The 26915-nt window shown below is 40.6% G+C and overlaps 2 protein-coding genes across 3 annotated transcripts in view; one reads left to right on the top strand and one right to left on the bottom strand.

Annotated features, from left to right (window-relative positions):
- ANKRD27 (ankyrin repeat domain 27) overlaps window positions 1-26915 on the top strand; it is a 58521-nt gene that overhangs the window by 1319 nt on the left and 30287 nt on the right. The window contains exons 1-10 of one of the 2 annotated variants that reach the window (XM_082320937.1): window positions 10217-10297; window positions 20966-21096; window positions 22258-22368; window positions 23414-23570; window positions 25091-25245; window positions 25554-25613; window positions 25711-25764; window positions 25852-25917; window positions 25996-26072; window positions 26445-26566. In XM_082320937.1, coding sequence (XP_082177063.1) covers window positions 20995-21096; window positions 22258-22368; window positions 23414-23570; window positions 25091-25245; window positions 25554-25613; window positions 25711-25764; window positions 25852-25917; window positions 25996-26072; window positions 26445-26566 — 904 coding nt within the window. In that variant the 5' untranslated portion in view covers window positions 10217-10297; window positions 20966-20994. Of the gene's footprint in view, window positions 1-10216; window positions 10298-20965; window positions 21097-22257; window positions 22369-23413; window positions 23571-25090; window positions 25246-25553; window positions 25614-25710; window positions 25765-25851; window positions 25918-25995; window positions 26073-26444; window positions 26567-26915 lie in introns of those variants that run through there. The other variant, XM_082320936.1, reaches the window with a different exon arrangement.
- RGS9BP (regulator of G protein signaling 9 binding protein) lies at window positions 8155-9636 on the bottom strand. The gene has a single exon (XM_082319236.1). It carries the CDS (start codon window positions 9609-9611, stop codon window positions 8898-8900), a length of 714 nt encoding a protein of 237 aa, XP_082175362.1. The 5' UTR covers window positions 9612-9636; the 3' UTR covers window positions 8155-8897.

The raw sequence follows: 26915 nt of genomic DNA, 5'->3' as shown, positions 1-26915 counted from the left end.
TCCTTTTTCATACTAATTTAATCATTATTGCTCATCAGTGATTACCATCTCAGGCAATGGAAGCATAAGGTCCACTAATGTGCCTGTCTCCTAGTAGAAGGCATTTCGAACCTAAGATCATGATGTTCACCTTGTATTTGTTTGCCTTTTGCACTCTTAGTATAATTACCTATTTTATTGTGTAAGTATGCATCTTGTTAGGAACGTGCTTTCCCTAAAAGTTGCTTTACTGGTGAAATACTAATAAACTATGGAGGTTTTTCAAGATTTAACGTCCAAGGAACTTGATGGCTGATCAAAAAGATTTAGGGTCTGTTATGTCAGATAATTTCAGCATAAAGGCATTTTAAGTAGAAAGTACTCATGTACCGATAACAAACAGCATCATTTTCAAATCAGTTGTAATACCAGTTGTAATATACAAAACTGTCTTACTATGGCAAAACCACAGTGTCTGATATCCATGGAATGTTATTTCGGAACATCTTTAGGAAAATCTGATAACAGGAAATAGGGCAGATTATATTGTTATCTTAAGTTTTTAAATGGGATGTTTTTATATTTTTTTTACCTAGCGCACTCTAAAGTCTCACAAGTGCTAGCATGTAAAGCAGGAATATCCTGGGAAACAATTCCTCTGGTTTCACTGGTATCCACTGGTATTAAATTTAGCAGATCTAATTTCATAGGCTTTCTTGCGTGGGGGGTGGAAATGGAATGTGTGGCTGGCATATACACTGCTGTTTGCACCCTCAAACACAAACATGACCAGGGCTGTTGGTAGAGAAACAGTTGTGTGGTTATAGCACTGTTCATGACTGTTCTTAGCATCTGAACAGTTCTTTGGGACCAAAGACAGACAAGCGCAAGTGCAAGTTAAGGCAAACATTATTCTCTACTCCAGTTGCTGCACTTTTCCACACAGTCCTGGGGTATGTAAGGCACCTCTTCCTTCTAAGAAGGATGACATTCCTTACCCAGGGTCAGCATATTCACCCTATTGATGGCAATTTTTTTAACTTCCTTTCAGTAGAGTAGTTCAATATCTGTTCATGACAAAGCTGAAGTCATCTCATGCAAAATTCCAGGAGCAGATGAGTCTTTAATTGACCCAGTTATCAGGACTGGAGGTAGCAGGAGGTTCTAAGGATGAACACGCAGAAACTCTGGGAGCAAAGATCAAGGGTGCAAAGGGATGTTTTACCCCCTTCCAGTTTCCTACTAAGAAACGCAAAAGCTAAGCACTGTGAGTGCGCCTGTATCTGCTCTCTTAAAGCTATAGCTAACTTGCTGGAGATTGCTCAAGTGAATACAGAAAATGTCTTAAAGCTAAACTAGATGTAAGGTTATCCATAAAGCATGTTTCATTTCTTCATCTCTGACTTAGATGACTTCTTTTTTCAATATATTCTGTTAAAATGCAGAGCTCATCTCACTTGTACTTAAAATTTGTATAGTGTTACAAGTGATTTCAGAAAGAATGGAAAATCTGAGAAAATCTATTACTCGGGAATGCCAATCCTAAACCAAGCATACTAGTTTATTCCATTACTGTAGTAAAAGCGTTCCAGCACAAGGGCATTCTACATTCAGCTGAGCTCTGGCATTGTGCTTCAAGGGCCAGTATGTAGGCTGGGAATACAGGAGATTTTAGTTTGGAGAAGAGCCTCCCCATAGCAAGAATTAGCTAGAGATACGTGTGACACTCAGTAAGATGTAAGAGAGAAGGCTGGATGGAGAGTCAGAGGTCCCCTCCAGATTAAATGATTTAAAGAAAAGTATTTTTGCTAAAAAATTAAGAATTTGACTGCCTTTCATGCCTCTTGTATGCCAGAACCTACAATTGTTAACCTAATAGACCCCAAAAACTTTTGTATTTCAGGTTGTTTTCAAAAGCAGATTGTGCTGTATTGAAAAATAAACCCTTCTGAAGTGATGCAAAAGTTACATCAAATGAAACACCATAAGATTGTTGCACTGATAATAATTCTTTGTGGGATCGTATTTCAGCAATGTGGAGCTTACTTCAACATTTTTCTCTCCAATTCAGTTACTGCTTATGAGAAAAAGAAAACATTAGTTTGTTAAAGAAAAAAGATTCAAGTCACTAGATATATAGAAATGATTGTAAAATTAGCTTTCTGGGTTTTTTTTGTGTGTGATTAGAATACTTATCAATAGAATGACTTCATTACTTTTTGTCACATCATTGCATAAATTATTTTGCACATACAGATCAGTGCAGATCACATCACTGTAATAATTAATTTCATATTAAAAACAAGGTCCACCATTATTTCACAATTTAATTTGGCTTACATGCTATCTTGTGAGTTGGAGATGATTATACTAAGTCAGTTCTGGCTTTAATTAAATTAACATGTAACATGCATCTGGTAAAAGCTTTGTCCCCATGCAGATGTAGTGTCTACTATATTGAACAAATTGTTAAAACCTCAAGTATCAAAAAATTCAGAGATTTCACTGAGCATGTCTACTACTTATTCAACTGACTTATTTCAAAATGACATTCTAAAGCTTTTAGATTGCTTAGCTCATACGATATCAATGAATAGGCAGACAATGAATCATATAAAAAGTAAATAGATTATTTGCTGTATAGTTTTCCAAGTATTGTGTCCAAAATGTGAATAAATGTCAAATCTAGGAAATGCAGGTTTATGATTATAGCACCATTATGAAGACTGACTAAAAATAAAAAATATAGCTACCTTCATACAAAACAATATTCCAACAAATCAAAGCAGATGAGAAAACTAGGTTACAGATAGTATTAACAACTGGAAATGTTCTACTTCCAACAGACGCATAATGGATTACATGTCTTATGCAAACTGAAATTATGGTTCTAATTCTGCAGCTTTTAATTACATGAATAGTCTTCACACATGTAATTTCTCACTAAACCGAGTAGTGATGGCTTATATGAGCAATGATTCAGACCTCTCCCTTTAGGACCCAGAACTCAAATGTGTATTTATATATAAAGTTACACATGCAATTAGCATATTGGATTAAGTTGCTAAGGGAGTATCATGTTTGGTGTGTCAGGTACTGCTCAGTCATTTTATATGGTATAAATAGTTAAATATTTTCTTCCGTCTTCTTTTCTTATTTCTACCTTTCTCACTTGTTTTTCCCCTAAGGTTTATGCTATTTATATATAGATTCTTCAAGACCATACAAAGGGATTGCATTTGAATTTTTGATTCCCCCCCCCCCCCCAGACAATTATACATGGCTGTATGACCTGATGTTTGCTATCCTTACAAAAACCCCATGATTTTTGAAGTCATATTTTAGGCTATGTAATTCCTTAATGCTGTGACACATCAGTGAGTTCGACTGTGTATTTGAACATTTGTGTGCAAGAGACAGACTTGACTGATCATAGACTTCAGTGATTATTTTAATGCATAGTGGAAAACTGACCAACATAACAGACCACACATGCTATGATTGTGACTTCCATTTCTGTGCACTTGAATTAGAACTACCTTTTGGCGGATTTGTTAGTTTGTTTAATTTGGTGGAGATGTTATTAGTAAGTATATGATAAATAATGTCACACAATAGAGTGTAAATAAAAGAAAACCTACAGTTCAATCAAACAAAACAAAGCAAAAAAACCCACCTGACCCTGTGGAGGCTTTGGAATTCGATTTCTGACACTTGGGAAAACCACAGTGGATATTCTGACAAAATGACTGGAACTGAGCAATAAACATAATGGCTTTTGCTAACTAGCCCCTGTGGGTGACAGATTTTCAGAGATGTTGTAATGTTATTTGTATTTGCCTACATGGCTTCTAGTCACATTGCTTCCAGCATGAAATGCTTGTGCCTGGCTGTATAAGAAGATGCAGGAGAGCCTTCATGCTGGTTAAATGCCATATGACTTTTCACCTTTCCACAGGTTTAATCAGTGGTAGCCGATTAAGCTACATTTCCAGCTGCATCACAGTGCTGCAGCAGCAAGCTGTGGGGACGGATGACAGAATCCAGCCTTCTGGGACCACCTTCTTCCAATAGAGAGACCCTTGTGGTGTGAAACAGGGAGAAAAGGGTTGTCTTCTGTAAAACTGATATCAACATGTAGCAAATCAAAATATTTTTACTCTTTTTCTGTATTGAGTTAATCAGAGAATGGGTAGTCAGTTCCACTCGGGGATATTTTATGTCCGTATATCCTTTACTGGATATAAGATACTACCTTCTTATAGAGAAGCTGTAGTTCAACGTTGTGGTGCTATTATATCATAGTTAACAAAAAACATACTTTGCTAACAAAAGATGAAGACATATTTACATACATCCATCTCCTTCCTTTACTTGTCCTTCCTTCGACACATGCAGATAATTTTATATGAAAGACATTATTTTCTAATCCCACTTTTATTGTATACTTACCATAGCAAATGCTGCTCACGTGTAGACTACTGTTTTGTCCAGATCTCTTCCTGCATTAAAAGACTTACATAATCGTATTGGGAGAAAGCACTTAGAGATCTATAATCCACTGGTCTTACTGAATGACTTTTTACATAATGAAAATCTGTGAAGGGTAAATATGTTGACTAGGAGTTCCATTAGCACTTAAATATAAGGTATTTCTGGAAAATGTACATGAACAACACAAACGTAAGAGAAGGAAAAGAAAGCCCATAACCAGTCTTTTCAGACTACAGAAAATAAGCACATGTTTGATTTTTAATCTGAAAGCTAATGACATCAGTCGTTTAGTACGTTTTTAAATAATTGCATTCATGTTAAAAATATTTTCATATTTACATGAAGAATTTTGAAACTAATTTCGTTTCATATTCATAATGCTGAAGTTTGATGTAACATTGTTTGCTACATAAGGAGAATCGCTTTAATTATGGTTCTGTGTTCATTTTGTTAGTAAACTAAGAAACAGTTCAGAGGGCTTTTATGCTGATAGACTGGAAGTCCTGGAATAAAGTGACAAATTGCTGCATTTAACAGACTCAGTTCTGATAGTTTGATACCACTGTTGATGGTTGTTGCTATCAATACCACAGGACCAAATTTCACGCTCCTTAGGTTGTATAAATCTTTTGCTAAAGTAAATGCAAGCATTGCTGGCTGAAGGGGGGCAGAATTTGGATCCTAACACAGTGAGGATCTAATACGTTAGTCTAGTCTAATATGTTCTCTAGTTTTCAGTTGCCCAAGCCAATGGTTCTGTACTTTACTCAACAACGCTGAACAAGCAGTGCTGAAGGCAATGTCATCCCTGTTATCCTAAATGTTATTGTAGCTGCTTCCTAAGGCAGAGATTCCTTGACTTTTCAGACTGCTGATTCCCTTGCAGTATGAATCACTATGTTCAACTTTAGGAGCTTGAGAAGGGTGCATTTATGTAAAGAAAACTGTAATGAGAGGGCTTAGCATGTTACTTTCATTCCTGTGGTTGAAATAGGAACTTTTTGTTTAGAAGAGCTTACTAACAAGCTGTATTAATATTCCAGTTATTGTTTGCTTTTAATTACTGCTGCAAGCCAACCAGTAAGTTAGAAGAATGTACTTTATTTTAAGTTAAATAAATAGTGACAGTAACAAGTCTGAATTATTCCAAGTGTAGAAAATACCACCCATGCACACGCAAAACCAGTGTAATTCAAGTCAGGAGTAAGATTTTAGTATACAGTAAATGTAACGTGTGTATCCTGTGAATAAAGACAAAAGAACTGAAGTAGAACAACATTAAAATTAAGCAATGACCATCATCTTTTGTACTGAAAACACAATAACATTCTCATTCACTGATCAGCATGAGAGTATTTGTATTTTCATCATGCTATTTAAATATAGAGTATTTTGAAGTTTGACTTCCCATTTTTCACTTACAAAAGTAGCATTTCCAGTCTCCTTCCAGTTGCATTTCAGTGGGGAAAAAAATGAAGACTGCAAATCTACAATGTCTCTTTATTCCTTAATTTAAAAGAAGCATCAGTACTTTTGGGCAATGGTGTTTCATCTTGTTTTGATTGTGTGCTGTTGTGCCTGAACTCTGTCACATTGAGTGCACACTTGTATCAAGTATAGGAGATTAATGGCAGGAACATTATCCATTTAGATGGTGCCAATCCTCTGTTAGAATTCTGCTTAATCTTTTCATTTCAGATAGCCTAAATATAAGATGATACAGATTTTTAGGAACAAAATAATGATGAATAAATCTGCAGCCAGCTTTGTCTTAAGATTTGAAAAGACATTATTTTTCCAAGGTCCAATCCTTTAAATACTAATTGTGTGCATATTCATAATGAAGCAAGACTTAGGTAATTACAGGCTACTTACATTAATTCTTTTGAGTCCTGTATCCAAAAATCCAAATTCAAAAAAATGCAACGGACTGAAAATTTACAGTTTACTAACTCACTGAGGCTTGCTTTTGAAGATGAGATTACCTATTCTTAAAAATTCCTCTACACAACTAACCGTTGATAAACAGTATACCCACTTCAGGATACCAAGATAATGAATGCTGTAGGTGTTACCATTTACTTTTCCACTAGAAACCAGACTTGCATTACTTGGGTTTTCAGAACATGTGGTTAAACGATCTGATTTCAAAAGGAACATGGACTTTTCAAGAAGCACAGAATAGAGTCCAACTTCTTATCCACCTTCCTGTGAACTAAGGAGAGTGCAAAGAGTGAAAATACCGACAAATCCTTAGTGACTAGTGGTGGCAATCCAAATATGTACATTCTCCTGCAGCTTTTGCTGTATTTTCCATAAATATATTTTCTCAATATGATTGTGAAGGAGATCATCTCATTTAAGTCAACACACAGCAATTACACCTTGTCTAGACAGACTGAAACAGTAGCACCGATAAATACAGGCTTGACTTTGTTAGAATGCTGCTGGGGATCTCTACGAACCTAGATTAACTTCATATAAAACACATCCTATGGAATGAGTGAAATACAATAGAACGGAATGTGGAGTTGTCTTATAAAACTGTGCATTCCCACGAGAATGGAGCTAGACTGGATCAATGTGCAGAACTCGCGTTATCCTTCAACGTAATGGTAGTCTACAGCCTTTAATTCAGGCCTCCACTTACTGTTTTTCCTCACCTATGTTATTTTTTTTCTCACCTACAAGTGACCAGATTCAAATTTGTCACACATTTTTCCTCCCCAAATCCAGTTCTCTTAAATTTTAAAGAATAAACTGTTTGCTGCTGTTTTTCAAAGTATTTTTAGTTCTTAACTCCAAAATATTAGCTGTTTATGAGTGTTGTCAATGTAATTTTATTTAACAAGCATGAAGAGTATTGTCTAGTAACTTCACAAAACATGTCCGATCGTTACTTTTTGATAATGTGTCCATAATAATCAATGCACAAGAATAATAACTTATTAAAACCCCAGTGTTACAGGGTCTTTATATTTGCCTGTGGAGTGCCTTATACACCTATGGCACTATAAAGTATGTACCAAGCATTCTTGAACAGATAGTGGGTGCTCACAGCAACAGATGATATTTCCAGAAGTTACATAATAAATACCATAATACATAGGTCCTTTTACAAAACATTGTATTATAGAGCTTCTCTGCAAAGGTAGTGTTTGTCCCCCCGATTTTACATTTAAATGTTGACAATTTCATAGGGAAGCACTGGAAAGTTTTATGCTGCTCTTGCATTTACCTCCCAAAATTACAGTGTATCAAACTGGACCAATCCTACAGGCTTCCTGTTTCCCAAATGATTAATCGGGCATGAATGAGAGATGAAACCCAGACACATTTTTAACTTTCTCTGGATTTCTCCGAAGAATTCAGGAGCTTGCATAAATGTGACTGTAGATATACAGGCATCAGTCCCTGCCTGTCAACATGAGAGGAGAATCTCTTTTTGGATTATTAGAAAGGTCTGCTTTAACTCCACATCATTTTTGTTTGCCAAAATCTATTTCAAAAATTACTGCTTCTGCTGTGGGTAGATTCATTGCTCCTATTTTCATAGTTAATTGTGAAGTGCAAACTGTTTGCTTCTACAGAAAGAAAAATTTGAACCAGTGGCAAGAATCAGCCTTTCTGCAGGGGAGGACAAAATCGTGGTACATGTGGATGAGAACCACGAGGCTTGCTAGTAGTTTTCTGAATGTGCAACTCCCCCTTTTTTTCCCTCTGGATTTGGAAAGGCGTTAGTCATTCGTGTATGCTCTGCCAACGCATGCAACTGGGTTCTGTACAATCCAGTCTAAATCAACAAACAGTATTTGGTATCAAACATTGCTTGTTCTGTTTTCTCCATCCTCCTCCACACCTCCCCCCTCCCCAACCATTTAACTAATCTAAAATAGAGGTTGCTTACATTCTTTAATTGGGGTTTTCATCCTTCCCCTTTTCCTCCACTGAAACAACATTTTGTGTACTTGATGAAAAAAAAAAAAAAGTATTCTGCTCACTTTGTCGGACAAAACGCCTGTGTTAGCCTCCAAATTTGTATTACTCTCAAATACTGTAAACAGTGACCAGCAGCAAACACCAGAGCCTATTCAAGAACAAAAAATCCAGGCTTCTGAGAACAGTGATCTATTAATAGCAGACAAATCCCTGTTATAGCCAGGAGTGATAATACCCTGATACTTCACAGTTAACCGTTACAAGTCCAGCAGATGAAGACATCCTATTCTGCAGGCTGATTTGCATCTCTCTTCTTCCAAAAGCAAGAAGAAACAAATCGTGCATTTTAGGATACTGAGAGGCAAAAGTTTTGCTTTGTTTTTTCAAGTGCTAGGTTTAAATTCTCATCCAAGTGACCCGTTTTGGAATCAAAGGTGAGGCGTGACACACTCCAGGGACAGGCTGGAGACGGAGCCTGCAGCGCCCTAAGAGAGTTTTACCACGCACACTGCCAGGACAATAGCGATAATGAGCACAGCGGAGAAAATAATCCCAGCTAGGACTTTGCTGATATCGCAGAAGGATTTATTTTCCTCCACAGAGATCATGCCAATAGAAGAAGCGCCCACGCTGATGGTGGATTTTAGTTCAGCACCTGGGTCTTGCTTAGCCTCTACTGTCCACTGGGGGACATTGACCTTCATTTCCATCTCGTACATCATCTCCCCTACCTGGTTGATTTCGTTCTCGAGGTCCTTCAAATCCACCACGTCTATATTGTGCTCAGCCTCGTATTTCATGTTCTGGACGCTCATCGCCCTGGCGGCCACGCCAGAGGTTCCCCCGCTCATGCCCGTCTGGATCAGGTGCTTTTTGGGGACGTTTAGCGGGAACTCGTGGCCCAGCTCCAGGGCTCGCCTCATGTCGATCTCCAGGATCTCTAGGCACGTGGAGAAAATCACCCATAGCCTCTCGAACTCGGCTTTATCTTCCTTACTCACGGTTTTGTCCTTCAGCACCGCGGTGAGCTTGTTCCTGTTGGCCACCGCTAGCTCCTGGGCTTTCTGCCGCGTCTTCTTGAGCTCCTCCCGCAGGTTCTGGGAGTCCGAGGTGCCGCCGATGGTCAGCACCATGTGCCGGTAGCAGGCGGTCACCTTGCTGAGGGCGTCCAGCAGCGCTTTGCACTCCTCCTTCATCATGATCCCGGCGGCGGCGCGGGGCTGCGTCCCCGCCGCTCCGCCCTGCAGCCGCGCCGCCCCGCTCACCCGGCGCCGGGACCGGGGAGCTGCCGGAGCCGGAGGCTGCCCGCACGCATGGCGGGCGGTCACGCAGCCGTTCGCCGCCCTTCACCCGCCTCGCGTCCCCGCCGGCTGCTCAGGCGGCGCCGGCGCCTCCGGGAGCCCGGGGGGGCTGCGGGGAGCCCCGGGGGGCGGGCGGCATCGCCCCCCGCCGGCTACTGCCACCCCGCAGCGGGAGCGGGGCGGCTCATTCCGCACCGCGCCGAACGGCGGCCGGGGCTTCCCGCGATCGGGCGCCGCTTTTTGAAAAGTGCCGAACACCGAGGGGGGAAAAAAAAATAGGCGAAGGATACAGCTGTCGCGAAGGGAGGCCGGGGAGCCGGCGGTCCCCGTCGGCCGGGGCCCCGCCGCCGCCACTCTCCCCGAACTCGTCCCAGCTGGGCGCCCGCCGCGTCACATGGCGCGGCGCGGGGAGCGCCCGCGGCCTCCGGGGCGCGGCCCGGCCCGGCCCTATAAGCCCTCGCAGGCTCCGCCTCCGCAGGCTCCGACCCCGCGGCGCCCGCCCGGCTCCTCGCTCGCTCCCCGCCGGCGCCCGGCCATTGGCTTCGCGCGGCGCCGCCGCCGCGCCGGGCCCGCCCTGGATCCCGGTAGGGCTTGGCTGAGGCGCGGAGCGGCGGGGGGGTGGGCCGCCAGCGGCCGGGGAGGAAGGGGCCGGTGCTGTCGGTGTAAGTAGCGCTCCCGCCTGGGCGCCCCCGGGCCGCGCCTCGGGCGGCTTCCCGCCGCGCCGAGGGGAGCGCGCGGCTGCGGGACCTGCTCGAGGGAGCCGCCCGGCCCGGCCCGCGGGGCAGCCGCCGCCCCGCCGCCGGCGTGGTCCCGGCCGGGCCCTCCCGCCCCTCCGTGACGGGGGGGAGGGCAGGGCGCGCCCGCCCTCGCCTGCCGTGCGCCGGGAGCGGCTCGGCCGCGGCCTGGCCGCCGTGGGGCGGGCGGGGGCTCTGCCGGCCTGGGCCGCGGCCTGCTCCCGGGATGGGGCTGCGGCGCCGAGCCCGCAGGGGCCTGCGGCGGGGGCCGGGCCGTGCTTGCTCCCGTGCCCTTCGGGCGCCCGCCGGCCTGGCGGCACCCCCGGCCGCACGACCGGACGGCACTTGTCAGTGCCCGGGGTCTCGCTGGCACCTGCCTGCCGTCCCGCTCCTTCACCAGGGTAAAGTGCCAGAAGCATTTAATGTGCTGTTGAACTTCGCGTAACCCCAGCTATATAGGTTATTTACGCCAGGTTGGTGCTGTCAGACTCCAGCCAGACTTCACAGCGGTGCGGCGGGTGTCCCGGCGCGTTGCAGGCACCGCAGGGCAGTGCTGGGGGAAAGAGCTCGTGGCGTCGTTGCCTTCTGCACGGTTTTTGAAGAAGGCCAATGGGAAGTGCAGGTGTGCGACCCAGAATGTCTGCAGTTAGCTCAAGTCGAGCAATTACACATCAGAAAGTGCAGGGAATGCACCAGTTCCTCACTAGCAGAAACAAAGCTTCACAGACTACCCTTGTGAGCGTGCTGAAGTACAATACAGGGATTAGTGATGGGTGCTAGGCTGTGTTTATAGATACATCTGAACCTTCTAGAAGAACAGAATTGATGATGTTGAGTGCTACGTGGTAAACTAAACTATGTTGTCTCTAGCACATGATGTGTCTTTGCTAAAGTGGACTTATGGAGAACTTGCTTATCATAACATATGCTACTACACATGCCCCAACGTTTGTGGGTAACTGAGTGGTTTTCTGATACAGTAACTTGAGAAAGATGTGAAGGCATACTCCTGTGAGAAGGGGGAGCATGACCTTTCCCTTGTCATGGCACCCCTGTAGCGCAGCGTGTGCTGTGAGCAAGATAACTTGCTATGAGGAGCAGAGTCCAGGCAGACTGGCTTTCTGGTGCTGAGCCCAGCCTCAACAGTCTTGTCTAGAGTATGTTCCTTCTTCTGGATCTTGGTAGCTCAGACTCCACTGACTGTTTTCTGTTGTTCTGCCTTAATTTTGGCCCTAATTTTAAGCCAGATGTAACTTCTGCTGCAGGTTGCCACCTGTGGAAAAAACTGCCTTTTAACTTCTGTAGATTGCCAAGTTACTACAGAGTAAACTGAGTAGCGCTCTACCAATTTGTGTGTTGGTAGCCTAGAAGCAGTGAATCAATAATGCCTGTTTCCTTGTAGGAAAAAAGAAACACAGGATGATTTTGACCTGATTGTAAGTGAAGTCTTATAATTGCTTAATCATTGTCAGGTGGAAAAAGGATTAGCTCTGGGTTTGAATCTGGAGTCCTGTGTGACTTGAGTGTTAAGCTTATTGCAAACTAAATTATCCATATTTGTGTGTGTGTGTATAGTAGCTGTGTTTAAAGTCTGCCACATATCACTGAAGTTACTGTTCATTGTGGCACATCAGAATCTTGAAACTGTCTCTGAAAGTAGCTGAAAAGGGGAGGGAGGGGGTATTGTTTTGGGAGCATGTGACTACTTAAACCTGAAAGTAGCAGCAGTTATAATCTGTATCAGATAATGCCTAAATACATCTTCAGGTGTGTCACGTGGGAAGAAAGAAGCTGTTATTAGATTAGTTCTAAATTAAGTTCGGCTGCATGCAATTATCCAATTCAGGTAGATTGTGGAAACTCTTAAAATTCAGTTGTAGTTTGTCAGACAGGTGTAATGTTCTGAAAATCCAAACCTTGATACTGCTTTCAAAGAAGATGCTGCCTAGCTGAAGTATTGTCCTGGGAAAACTATTGGGATGGAGTGTAAAAATCCTTAGAAGTGAGTTAGGAAGCAGCATAATGAGTAGGAGGAGAAATATTTTTCCTGGTTCTGTGGAAAGGCTTTCTTGCAATAGATGTTAATGACCATATTCTTCCTATTCCAGTAACCTTAAAAATGTTTGCAAAGTATTCCGTGATGCCTCTTGAACATCACTACTTGTTAAATGCTATATCCTTGTTTTAATAGACTTTTAAGTAGAATTTTAGGTAAATACAAGTCTGTTTTGTTTAAATGGTTGGTAAGCCTTGCCTGATGGGCTTGCTTTTGGAGTGAGCTCATATACTGAATTTGGTCTGTAGAATGCTGTGGCCTGGTAAAGGTTGAAGGCGCTGTGAGATGAGGAAGGAAAATAAGGATGGGATACGGTGAAAGTGTAACATGACATCGACCCCTCTCTCCCCCTGATAACACTACGCAACTTCCTTCAATAACTATTCTATGATTTGCTTTCTGCTAAGCATTTTGCTGGTAAAGTGGCTTGAGGATTTGATCCATAGCAAGAATCTTAATTTGTATCATGGAAGAATGTTAGACTGGTGTGTCTGTGTCATGGCGTTGACTGTCAGGAAGCTCTTAATTATCTCGGGCTGGTGTATGCTGCATTATGTAGCATCAAAACACCAGTGGTGGTTAAAATAATTTATTTTGCTAGTTAGAAGAACTTATCTGCTGAATTGTGTTCCAACTTTCCTTATGCTTGCTCTGCTCCCTAAAGGAGGGAACTAGTGTAATTCTACAACATTTTTCATAACTAAGATGTTCTAGTAATGGTCTGATGTTTAAGTTTCTTGCAATGATGAGGTAAGACTTGGTGCTGGCCTGCAAGGACTTGGTTTTCCTATTGAGATGCACAGAGAATGGATTAAATTCCTGTCCAGTTGTCTGGTCTAAGGACAATCCAAACTAAGGTAAATGGGGTACAGGGTTGCTGGCTTCAGTCCCCTTGTATTTGTGGGTGGCCTGTGCTGGGTCTGACCTTGTGTACTTGGTTTCTTTGCGGACTTGCTGCTGGTTGTGGAGTCGATAGTTGATATCAACCTTATGTGGTCTGCTGTGACTGGTGGTGGTCTGTAACTCTGTACTCAAGAAACGGCGTTAGCTTCTGTGGCCCACATCTCAGCAGCACAGTGTTCGGGCCCACTGCACCCTCAGTATACAGGCTGGGGAATTATACCACTGTCTTGCCTCTACCTAAAGGATCAACATAATTGGCTTAAATAAAACAGTGTTTATCCTTGTATTTCAACTCTAGTTTTTGTTCCCCCCTCCAAAAATGTGCATGTGCTGACACCTCTGCAAGCCTGAGGAGGTGTCCACCTCACTAATATTTGGAGGAAGCATCCTTGTTTGAGAAGCTGTTTTGGGAACTTTGTACTTTCTGTTAATGTTTTTCCTCTAAACATGTTCCATGTAATTGTTTACTTGGCTCACTGATCAGTACTCTCTGCACTCTGTCCCAGGGCTTGCTTGTGAGTAGCTCAGGGCTCCCCATCTGAGAATTTAACGCAGCTTTAATAGTGGTAAGCCAAAGAATGAAAATTCTTTGCAGCTACTCTGGTGGATTTCTAAACCTGCAAGAATTGAGAATTGGGAATCTAGTCTCTATTCTGTTATGGAGGGGAGAATGCAGCTTGTTGCTAATACTTGGCTGATGACAAGTAAGATTATCTCAAAAATCAGTGGAAGTGACTGGATAAAAGTGGAAAGCCTGCCTGTTGAAGGATGAGCCACTCGTATTAAAACGTACTTTCTCTGGAGGAAAGAAAGATTGACTGTGGAAAGTCAAGCCAGTATGTTCTTTGGCCTCAAGTCTGAGCCAAGTAAGAATGTGTCCACATCAAACTATGGTGCAAATACACTGTTAAAATGCAAAGGGTGAATCTTATACTGCTTTTTTAAGAACGAGCTCAGTTTTAGAGCTTATGAGGTGGAGTTCATAATGAAAAGCTGCATGAGGAACTGACAGAAACCGATCTGCACAGTGCTCCTGGTGCTGGCAGGTGCCGTAGGGTCTCTGGGGGAGGCCTGTCTGGGGAGGGTGGGAGCAGGGGTTAGGCGAGCCAGAGTTGTTAGGCCTAAAAAGGGTGTGGGGGGTGTTGATCAGAGACAAAACAAAAATCATGAGATCCTGTGCCAGCTCTTAACCCTGCACTGAAAGAAATATGTGTCTGAAGGGGAGATGCTGAGAGAAATGAGCATCTTCCTGGAATGCTGCTGACCCCTCCTTTCCAGACCCTGTTCCATTGCTGTCAGGCTGGTGTTCTGGGATCATAAAACTTAGTTTTTCCCTGGTTGATAGGAAGCCTTGAGCTGACTGATGCAAATTCACCACTATAACCTGATAATTCAGAGGTGTTATTCTGAGAGTTCACTTTCACAAAATCAGTACAAGCTGCAGCTGAATCTAAAAGGGGTAGGAATAGATTGTTTCCTCCTTCGCTCCCTTGTGGTGAGCAAGGTGCACTGGAACATCTCTCTCAGCTGTTTTTCATAAGATGCTCAGTGTTCACCCCTTAGGAGAGGGAGCAAGGTTTCTTTTGTGCTCAGAAACAGAGAAAGGATCTTTTTATTTTAAGTGAATGCTGATTTGAGGGCTCAAGTCCAGATTGTAACCTTTGCTTGGAAGTGGAGTAAGTATGAGGAGTAATAGTGCAGGTAAAACAGTGGCTGAAGTGGTAACTAGATTTTTATTTGGACTGACACTAGTTAAATTCCACTGTTAGATTCCTGTTTGCTTGCAGAGTGCTTTAAGATATGCTTAGCTTCAACTGTTCTTGCTGACAAGTGGTGGTCTTAAAGAGCATCTTTCTTTTTTTTTTTTACAGAAAAAAAGAAATTTAAGGCATTTAGAACTGGGGAACAATTGCTTCCTCTCTTTTTGCGGAGCTCTGCAGTTTGCTAGTGTGCTAAATATGTATACAAACTTTATCAGAAATGTCTGTCTGCTACTCTAAGCTAAACATCTTTTGAGTAATAAGTTGCTGCTTGTTCTGATTTTTCTCATTATTTTGAGCCTTTCAGCAAGTGGTATTCTAGTTACTGGTTTACTATGCCTTAGTTGTTGTAGAGTCTGCAAGCTGAGATGAAATTGATGTAATCACGTGAAGCTAAGGAGGAGTGAAACTTCACAGTATTGCTATGCAAGTAAAATTCAGTGAATTCATGCTTCTTGAACATGACACGCTAATGGATCTGGTGTTGAAGATTTTGGAGAACATGGCATTCTGCTTCTTTGTAGCTGGACTTTTGTGGAGCGGACACTGATGTACTTGATGTTAGCATCCCGGTGTAATATCCTAACTTGCTCTTCTGGAGAGATTTCAGGTTACTGAACTAGGCTAATTTTTACCGACTTTGGTAGCTGTTTTACTGTCTTTCCTCTGCCAAAGTATTATTAAAATGCCTTGGTGAAAACACAGAATCTTATACTGTTCAACATTGAATATGAGGTGTTTGTATATGGAATCCCTAATTCTGTTATGAAAGGCATTTTCTCTGTGCTATGTTTTGTTAAGTCTTTAATAGTGGTATAGCAGGACATTCAGAAGATGATGTGCCTAAGAATTGAGTAAATAGTGTAAAACTTGACTGTGGACGTGATGTAACTACCAAGTAACAATGCAAAGACAATGACATCTTCTACTTCAATGGCTGTTTTTCTAAATTTCAAAATGTTTCTTAAAAGGAACTGAAACCTGATAGGTCTGTAAAAGGTACCTCACTTGACCATCTCTAAAGGAAAACACCATCAATGACAAAATAAACAGTCATAGTTAAATCCTACTTATTTTAAGTACCAAAAGTCATAAGACTTCTTTTCCAGTGTTTTGGGGAAAACAGTGATGTGCTTAGATTCCATGGGATGTTTTTCACTTTAGCTATCCCTTGTATCATTAGTCATATCATTAGAATTATCACTCTACTCTTAATCTAGAAAGGATTTGGCTGTTTTAAGGTTATGATTATGGGTTTTTTAAAACAGTAACATGACACTTATTAGATTCTCTGATCAGCTAGCTTCTGTTCTTCCAGCAGTTTGAGCTATTTCTGTGTTTACAGGCATGAAGCCACACACTTAAGTGATTCCATTTAAACCTTTTATATGACATTAGTACTTGTGTATTGCTTTACAGCTCAGCATGATAGAATTTAATAAACTTCACAGTGAATATGGCTTATGACAATTTTTAGTGGGCTTTCTGTTAAGCATTAAACAGTTCTGGTAATGTGTATAAGGCTTTGTACATTTCCTGCTTTTGTAATGTTAGTAAATCTAAAGCTGTCCAACATGCAACTAGAAAAATAAGTCTGTATGCCCCCTGGCACTGCCCCCCCCAAGTTAAATTAGGTTGAAGTTGGATGTTGTGTTCTGCCAACAAACTCTCAATGGAGTATTCTAATGCATTCCTAGAATTACAGCAATGCATTAGCCAGTGTTTTCAAATGCATTTAACTTTTGGGGTGGAAAGAAATTGACTTAATCTCAAAAATGTCTGAGCCAAAATTTGGGGAAGCTTTAATGTACTCTTTTGATTCTGTAGACTTAATCTATTTAAGTTTAGTATAAAGTCCCTTGTTTTTCTGTAATTACTTAAATTGTAGATGGCTTATACATCCGTACTTCTGTCTCTCTGAAGAATGCTGTGGATAGATAGGTGAAGGAGGTCCAAGTGAATATAGTAACTCTCCTGTTTCAGTTAAGTATTCCACCCTTTTTCATACCCACATTTTAATCGGATGCGATAGCTATCCACTGCTGTAGCACTAAGCAAATGCAGGGGTAAGGGAGAGAGAAAAGGGAAGGAAATTCAGAATTGTGATTCTCAAAACAGTACTAATTTGGCTTGTGGTGATTTCCTGCTGTGTAGGAGCATGCATGTGGTGAACAGTTCAGAGTTTGCAGTCTGCTTCTGCTCAAGGTGGGGGACAAATACCCATATGAGCTACAAGTTGTAGCTTCCTTATTGGGGTACAGCATGTTGATGGCATCTTATTGCACTGCAGTAGCTAAAGTGCTAGAATTCAATGTTTGCAGTTTCTTTCCACTTCTTGCTGGAGCTCGCAAGTGCAATTCAACGCTGTCAGTAGTTCTATAGTAAAAGAATCTACATGGCTGCTGCTAAGTGTTTTAAAACCAGTTATTTGTGGTGTGTAACTCATGAACCAGGAACTGAAGATTATAATTTCAAGCTCTTCCTGTGATGATCTGTCAACTGAAATAATTCTTAAAGTACTCTAGTTGCTTGTGTTTTTTTTTTTTTTCAGGTGCAGGCAGTGATTTAAGAGCTACATCAATCACGTAGACAGCAAGCTTCATAAGCTTAGGTTTTCTGTGGGAGCTCCTCTCCTCCCATAAATCTCTTCGACCTCTTTTGCCAGGGAATGAAATGTTTGGTTTAATTCCTTTCTAGACAAAGCTTATGAGTTTTTTGATGGTGAGATACAGGTTTCTGGATGAGGAAGATTTGTGGAATGTGTTCTCTTCCCCTTCCTATTACAGGAAGAACTCTTTGGACTTAAAGATTTGCTAAGCTGAAAAAGTGGCAATATAACTATAGCAATTGGAAGCACTTGTGCACTGCAGTTTTGTCTCTGCAGTCTCCTGCTTGGTTGCCTTCTTGTGTCAATGTGCTCTTTTCCCTGACGCAGCACATGGCATGCTAATATCTTCTCCATCACTGTCTTGGGGAGGGTCATGGCAGTCTTATCTACTGCTTGACCAGACACTGAACATGAATTCACCAAATACAAAGGCAGATGAAGATGCCTCAGTGGGCCAACTACATTAATAAAAGCTTGATTTGGAAAGTGCCTTGAGAAACAGTGTAATCTAGCTTCCTAGCCTCACAATGTCCATTATCACCTCTAGTGCAGGTTTGCCTAACAGGTTCTTAAAGATTTACAACACAAGAGACTTGATAGCTTTGCCAAACAATCTAAAACATGTGTTTATCTTCCCTTTTGAAAGGTGTTCCTGATCTGTAATCTGTGTTCTTCAGCTAAGGCTTACTTCTACTGATGTGGAAAAAATGCCCTTCACTGAGAGCTTGATCCATCTGGGGAAAAAAACTCTTGCCTGTTTCATGCAGTTCCTTCAGCATAAACAGCAGCACTGCATTTCATGTTTTGGATCTTGCTTTCAGGGCTTTCTTGCCTTTCCACTTCAGATTCTATGACAGTTCATCTCCTCTGAAGTGCAGCACCCAAAAAAGGATGTAGGACTCCAAAATAAGTGTTGTTGTGGCAGACTATTTTGCAGGCTGTGCACGTGTGTACATACAACCCTGTGTGGTTCTTGACTTATTATATATAATAAATTGTCACTGATTCACGTTTGGACTGTAAGCTGCAGTAATTTAAGATCTTACTGGGAATTGTGGCCTAGCCAGCTGTTCAGCAGTCAAGGTTTTTTTTGTAGCTAACTAGTCCTGCTTATTAAGCTCTGTCTTAGCCTTGATATTGTGTGGATCAGTGATGAGATACCTGCGTTCCTGCAGCAGACCTGCCACTGGGCTTGCGCTGCCTTTTCTTCTTCCCCCACCACTGGCTGAGGAAGCCTGCAGCTTCAACTTGGATTGCAGCTGCCTGCCAGGAAGTGTTTATAGCAATCATCAGCTGTGGAATTACTGGTGATCATCCTGTTTACCAAGGCACCGTGGTAGGACAGATCTTGTGCAAAGCTGTACTACTTCTAGATTTGAAGTCTCGTAATTACTGAACTTGGCCAGCCTTTTGAAGGTGTCAATGAGCAAACATTTTCTTCCCCTTTGTGTAAGCAAGCTTCAATTCTGTGCTTCAAACAACAATGTTTTGGGACCACTGAATTAGTTTTCTTTCATAGAAGCTGTTAGTTTTATTGTATGTTTTGAAAGCAGATGTATCATTTTATCTGCAACTTCACAGGAATACTCTGCTTGAGGCAGTTAATCTGCCACTGCCAGACTTCAGTGGTTCAGGCTGAGGTTGTCCAAGCTGTAAGTAACTGGTGATAACTTTACAGTGGAAATGGCTTGCAGCTTTAGCTGATCATGTTTGTGTTTAGCTCTCTAAGGGAGCTCTCCTTGTGCCTAGTTATAAGGAGGGACCAGAATGTAGATCAGTTAACAGACTGTAGATCAGCTAATAGCATAGCTGAAGCTGAAGGGCTGTCTAAAAATCTGTGGGAGTTGGGTGTATGTTTTTCCACCCTATTAAACTGCCGTACAATGGTTTCATGTCTCTTCCATGATCTACAGAGAAAGGCCTTTTTAGTACTGGTACAGCATTAGGTAGTAAGATACTACAAGTGCTACAAAAAAAGCATAAGAAGCTCACACTGAGCAAATAAGTGCTAGATATAATTCTACATTTAAGAAAATGGGGGAATACGGATTGTGTAATGGTGGCTTGCTCAAATTAAAGTTCTGCTGCTGCTCTTACCCTCTCCTAGGACATATAGCTGAAATTGTGTGAGGAAATCATGTGACTTCTGTTGATGCCTAAGGGAAGCTGGATGAGGGGAAAAGACACAGAATGGACTAGTTAATTAAGCACTTGTAAGCCTGTTAATTCTTCTGAATAAAATAATTCTGAAGTTATTCCAGAAGGGACTTGTTAGGGTTTTTCCTGCCCTTGTGTCTAGGATGTGTCATAGTTTTTTATAGAGAATTAGAATCGAGGAAGCAGGCAGCTGAGGGTCTAGTGCCTCTAGAGATCATCTTTTCCCTGTGACACACCTTGTGATAGCTTTTCCAGTGCCTACAGGTCAGGTTTTCTGTCTCCAGTCACTTTTTTGCCTACCGTTTTGCCAAATGTTATGCATCAGCCTGACCTCAGATCACTGAGACTTTTTCCATGGGAGAAGAGATGACCACAAATGATGGATTTCACAGTGACTTTTTAATTATGACATGGATATTCATATCTCCTTGATGTACCTCTTTCCTATAACTTTCCCTGGAAAGTTGAGGATTGCCTTACACAAGGGTTCCTGTTACGCTATCTGTCTCATTGATGTGTGTCAGTCGGTAATCCTTACACAGGTGAGTCTTAAGACTTACATGAGCATACTGCAAAAGCATCAATGTCCTGTGATGCAGTAGAATCTACTGTTAATTCCAGTCTCTTGGCTTGTTTTAGACCTTAGCAGTGCAAGTTCGTTTTAGACCTTAGACCTTAGCAGTGCAAGTTAGCTTGTATAGGAAAGTGGTAATAATGTAGATCTTAACTTCTCATCTCCTAAATTTTCTCCAAATATATCATGTGTTGTTAGACTCCGACACCTGGAAGGCCTAAGCAGACATTATGAGGATAACTATGTAATTGGAAATGGATATTCATGGCAAATAATCTTTCTGAGTGATTATAGCTACCTTCTTATTAGTTAAGCATGCCATTGGCTGCTTACATCAAGACCTGAAACTGCTTTTTCATTTTAGACAAGAGGAATCAAACTGCCCCCTAGGTATTCCCAAATATTATGCTTTAACAGATACCACGTATGATACATTAACCATTCTCCATATGTATTTTAGAAAATCTCCTTGGAATATCTGAAGTCCATATGGCTATGTATGATGAAGATATCTTGAAAAATCCCTTTTATTTGGCCATTCAGAAGCGGCGTCCTGACCTATGCAGCAAAGTTGCAGAGCTCCATGGTATTGTAAGTATAAATAAGTACATTATAAAGCCGCTTATTAAATAATAGCTATATGTATTTACATCGTATGCCTGTTATGACACATGTAAAGATTAGTGCAAGCCCACAAAACTTTGAAGTGAACCAGAGCAACTTTTAGTTTAAGTTGCTTGTTATTTACTAATACAGGCCTCTTGATATATTGCATGGTAGTAAAAAGTCAAAGTTGGTGTTGTTGCTAAACTTTACAGGAAGCTTATTTTCTTTGCTGTGGACTAAAGTTACATATTCTCCCAGTTGTAAGTTAAAATGGGATTGACCTTTTGAAATCCCTGGTGGACAGACAATCACTCATTTCTAACAGCATTTTACATAGCAAAATAAAACCATTAAACTGAGCTGGAATAAAAACTCCAGTCCTTAAGGATTCTAATCTGGGTATTCTGCAATTAGTTTTCATCCAAAATTAAGTATGTGGCGACTCTGAAACTCGAGTTATTGTTACATGCTTATAAAATTAAGCCTTAAATTGGACAGGGTTCTTTCAATTGTGTATTACTTAAGATGGTAATGTAGTCAGTTCACCCGTTCAGTCTGTATTCTAACACCGTTTCTGAAAGCTGAGTACTGAAAGAACCACTTGCTTCATGCTTATTTCTTCCTTGACAACGAGATATATTTCTTTTTGTGATGTATACAGTGTTTGTTGTATTCATAATGTGTTGCTTTCTAATTAAGAATTTGTCTTAAATTGCCAATCTGTTGGTGTGCAGTAAACCCAAGATATTTCTTATGTTAGATTTTTTCTTCTTTCTGATGGATTTTCATTTTAGTTTGAAAATATACTTCACTTTTACTAGCTGCCTAATTTTAAGTCATTCAGGTGACTGGTGCTAAGTAACTTTAAGATTAATCTCCTTCTCTTAGTATTCTTTGCTTCAGATACATCTGTCATCCTTTTTCAGGTAAGTCACTAAATGAAACTTCTAGGTTAATCACCAGACTGTGTCTATCAATGACCTTTCCTTTTTCTTTATTGAAACAAAAGCACCTATAGTTGTTATACATTTGCTAGTAAATGTCTATCACCCAGATTCAATTGCTTGCCTCTGAAGGGCAAAAGCTATTGGTGTTTAGCTGGTGATACATGGCACTTCTCTCTAAAGCATGATCTAACTTTTTTAGGTGTTGGTCCCATGCAAAGGAAGTCTTTCAAGCAACACTCTTTCTACCTGCCAGTTTGAATCTTATGTTCTGAAGCCACTAGAAGAAAATTTTCAGACCTTAAATGGAAAGGTATTTCTGTTTTCATATCTGAATGTAGCTTGGGGACGCTCCAATAAATGATTCACTGCAGTTGATGACTGATTATGTGAACTAATGGTTACAGGAGAGGTAGCTAGGAGTTAGAGCTAACTGGCAAAAGTAGTATGTTGGCCATCTAAGCCAAAGTTCCCAGGGATATACTGCTTTCTAGCAAAAGCTGTATTTTGGCATGTACACAAGAATAGTTGTTCTGTTCAGATGGTAACACCGCTTCTGATTTCAGCTTACTACTTTGGCAAAGCAGCTTTTGTCAATTTATCTGTGTCTTGTGGCTGTTAGGAATTTTGTTGTGTGGCAGAAGGGCCTTTATCACTTAGTTAAGAACTGTCTCTCTAGCTTTCCAGCAAATAGTAGCCTGCCTATATTGTATGCAGATGCAAGTTCACCAAGGCTCGAGACAAAATTATGGTGGTATAGAGTTGTATCTGAGGCCTGATGTATTAATTCAGTTCAGCAAGTAGAGCAGAAACTGACTAATGTAGCAGCATGCCATGATAACCAGTGCTAACACTGCATAGGATCACATTTTTTTTTCACTTGTAGCTTTGCAGTATAGTCTGAGATCTTGCATGTACTTGCAGGCTGTCATCTAGATCTTCCTATGGGAGTTGCTTGAGAAGATAAAGCTGAGCATGAGAAATGTAGACAAGATGTGTGGTGTTTTTCTGAAGCTGCACTTAGGCCCCAATTCTAAGTTGTTTTTCAATTTCCCTTCTACTAAAAGTGCTCTAAAATCTGCAAATAGTCACTTAGACCTTAGACATTGTCTGAAACCTCCTCTAGTAGTAGACTTGTAAGGAAAGTAGGTATAAGCAAGGTTTAGCTAGCCATTGTAGACTGAAGGAGTCTTTGTTTCAGTGTCTACACAGCATGAGAACATGAAATCTCTTCAGTCTGGGGCTTTCTTGTCTTGCAAGATTCTCTTCCTGGAAATGTAACTATGCAATGGAGAAACCAAAGAGTAATTTTCTTCTGATGGAGTTTTACACTTGATCTGGTTTTTGTTTTGTTTCAGGAGATCTTCATACAAGGAAACCTCATCATTTTAGGGACTGGTTTTAATTATCATCTCTCAGTACCTGTTCTTTTTGAGGAAACATTTTACAATGAAAAAGAAGAAAGCTTTAGTATATTGTGCATAGCTCATCCATTGGAAAAAACAGAAAGCTCAAGTATGTATTGAAGTGTTAACTTGGTGGTCTCATTTGCACAGTGAGCAAGTTAGTATGTTTGATATGCTTAATACATTTCCTTCATTCTGAAGAGCGTTGGCTTGGTTGAAAGCTCTTGGCATTTATTAGCCTGCTGGGGTGGATGTTGGTAGGCTGCTGGAGAGAAATATTAAGTTGCTGCCAGACAAACCTAGTTCTGTAGGGTCTATGCCCCAGTCTCGGCACTAAAAATAATCTGTGGAATACTTGATCCAGCATGATTTTTTTAGCAATGTTTAGTTTAGTGCTGAATGCTTAAAGAAGGGATTTAGTCTTAAATATGACACGTGTCTTGAGATGCAAGGTGGATGCACAAAAAATGGAGAGGTAAATTCTTTCATGATGGCTTCATCAGTAGCTAGAGGTTGTATGGCATAGTTAGTAGCAGCTCTTCTGGTGGTGGTCTGTCTCATGAAGTTGAATGTGTTAATTTTTGTCCTAGTACTGAAAGTGCTCTTGATAAGGCTGGAACACTATTTCCAAGGCTATTATTAAAGCTGTGAATGTAATGGGATTTCCTTGTGAATTTCTATAACAATCTGTGTTTACTAATTAAAAGGAACAGAAGCTTCTTAAAACATATGCTTTTTCTGAAATAAAAACATCTAGTCTTCTTAAATACATAAGAATATCTATTTGAAACAAATGATGATGAAGTGAAGTAATACCAGGGTAGTGTGAAAATAGTAGTGAGGGAAGTATGAAAGTTGTTCTGAAAAAAAAAATAGCTGGCATACATATAGGCTTAAATTCTGTAAATATTAATCTAAATATAAAAAATTATTCTTGTGGTGTTCCTTTTTTGGCCATTACTTGTTGTAGTTGTATAGCAGTCTTTCAGAAATGAGGTAATTTGTAATTTCAAAAGCAATTTGAAATGGATGAGATCTAAGCCTGTTATTAGTTGGCTGCCTTTGATTGCAAATGAAAGACTTGCCTAGAAAAAAATTTTTGGAAAAGCAATATGAATTTTAAGTGAGGGATCCAATTGTCTTATTCAGAAGGAAAGTGGATTTGGTTTAATGTTTATATGAAGTGACTTTGCTCTCCCATTCAGAGGAAGTGTGCCTAAATAAAGAATAGGTTATGTAAAAACCCAAGATGGAATTTTTACAGCTCTCTTAGAGCACACTGACTTCTGCATGGGCATTCAGTCAATACTGTAATGTGCTTTTCTACTTTCAAGCTTGACTTGCACCCAGATTATAAGTTGTGTATGTGGCAATAGACTCCCCCAGCGTAAAAAAGTGTGTGAAATCAGTTTTCGCTATTCCAAATAAATACTTGACATAATCAAGAGAGCCTACTCTAAATGTGATGTATTTAAATTCTTTCAAGTACAAGCAGTATCGTCAGTTAAAGGTATAGTAAGCTGAATTAGTATTTCATTGCACAGAAGTTGACTGTGTATGTAGGGACAGAAAGTACTTTGCCATGCATACATATTAAACCTATGTGTTAATTCTTGGCTTTCATTTTAGGTGAATCTACAGCTTCGTCAAACTCCTATTCTCTTAAAAATATTGAAGATGTTAGAGAATTCTTGGGAAGGCACTGTGAGAGATTTGATAAATACATAGGTTCTTTCTATAGAACATTTAAAGAACATGAAAGGAAAAGCCTCCGCCACTACATAGTCAGTATCTTGCTTCTTGATGTTTAATTTACTAAATATAATTCACTTCACTGCTTTGGATATCTTTGTCTTACTGAGCTTTTCTATGTCAGAGTAGTCGAGTTGAGAAGGTGGGAAGGGAGAAAGAATTCTTAATTATGAATTACCACATCTTAACTATTAGGTAAAAGCAATTTTTCTATCTAAAAATTTTACCATAGTGCCCACTTCTAAGGCAGGGAAGACTTCCTTTCTTTGCTTATTTATGCTTTGTTGCTTCAAGTCAGATTAACCTGAATCTGAACGCTTTTTCTCTTCTCCTCTGCCAGGATTCTGTCAATGCACTTTATACCAAATGTCTCCAGCATCTTTTGAGAGATTCGCACTTGGTAAACACTTACTCCACTAAATACATAGTCCATATTGTTACTTAAGCAATAAATCATCTAACTTTCACTTACTGTTTGTATGGCTTTCCTTTTCTAGAAGATGCTTGCAAAGCAAGAAGAGCAGATGAATCTGATTAAACAAGCAGTTGAAGTAAGCATCTGAAATGAAGGAAAGTAATTAGCAAGCTATTTTTAACTCTCCCTTTCATGCCTAAAGTACTGTGTTTTTTTTCTACAGATGTATATCCACCATGCTATTTATGATCTAGTCTTTAAATATGTGGGGACTATTGAGGCAAGTGAGGTAAGTTTGTTTGATTGTTAAAGATTAGTTACATTAATCTAATGCATTTTAAAAAACTGTTTCCTTTCTATTGGTTAGGATGCTGCTTTTAACAAAATCACGAGGAGCCTTCAAGACCTGCAGCAGAAAGACATTGGAGTGAAGCCTGAGTTCAGGTGAGAGAGATGATTGTGGACTCTGAGGAGTCACTGAGATCCTGTCTTAAAGAGGTCTCAGGCCAGCCAAAAAGGGTCTTCCTTCAGACAACAACAAGTTTTCTTATACTTTATTCCTTGGAGGTGGAAAAGTAAAGCTTTGCAAGTGTAATTTTAGGGCAGTCTTTGTGTTGATAGTTATCGCCTTTGCTGTTATGTTCTTAGGCTTCACTCTCCATGTGCAGAGTACAGAAATGCAAGTGTACTTGGAGTAGAGGTGGAAATATTTTAATACCATTCTTCATTTCAGCTCTGAATAAGTTAAAACTTAGGTTTTGGACATCCTGCACAGGAACTCTGTATGCTAACCATTTCTTTCAAATTATTTTGTAGTTTTAATATACCACGTGCAAAGCGAGAACTGGGTCAGTTGAACAAATGCACTTCCCCTCAACAGAAGCTACTTTGTCTACGAAAAGTGGTACAAATTATTATGCAATCTCCTAGCCAAAGAGGTCAGTAATTAGTGAATTAATAACTTATTTTTAAACTTTTTTCTTAACCAGTACACACAAAGCACTTTCGTATATAAACAGCTGTTTGAATAGCACTTGTGGATTAAACACAATTAGACTGGGGTCTGCCGTGCAGGTCTCTAAACAAAGCAAAATGGAGGCAAGATAGACACTTCAGCATTGTTTCTAATGGGGTGAGGTGGTGGTACTTGGTTAGCTTATATATGTTTTAGCTAGAGCATGTGAGAAGCTTGCATGTGCTAGGATACTTTCTCATGCAGAAGAATTGAGTGATCCATTTTAAACACTGAGGATCACTACTACATCATTCTTCCCTATTGGTCCATGC

Source organism: Platalea leucorodia (genome assembly GCF_965183815.1).
Source record: "Platalea leucorodia genome assembly, chromosome: 8".
NCBI classification, from domain to species: Eukaryota; Metazoa; Chordata; class Aves; order Pelecaniformes; family Threskiornithidae; genus Platalea; species Platalea leucorodia.
Note: the sequence above shows the minus strand (reverse complement) of the source record. Positions and strands in the feature narration are given on the sequence as shown.

Coding starts and splice junctions, on each gene's coding strand:
- RGS9BP (XM_082319236.1), bottom strand. CDS start 9,611: ATGATGAAGGAGGAGTGCAAAGCGCTGCTGGACGCCCTCAGCAAGGTG.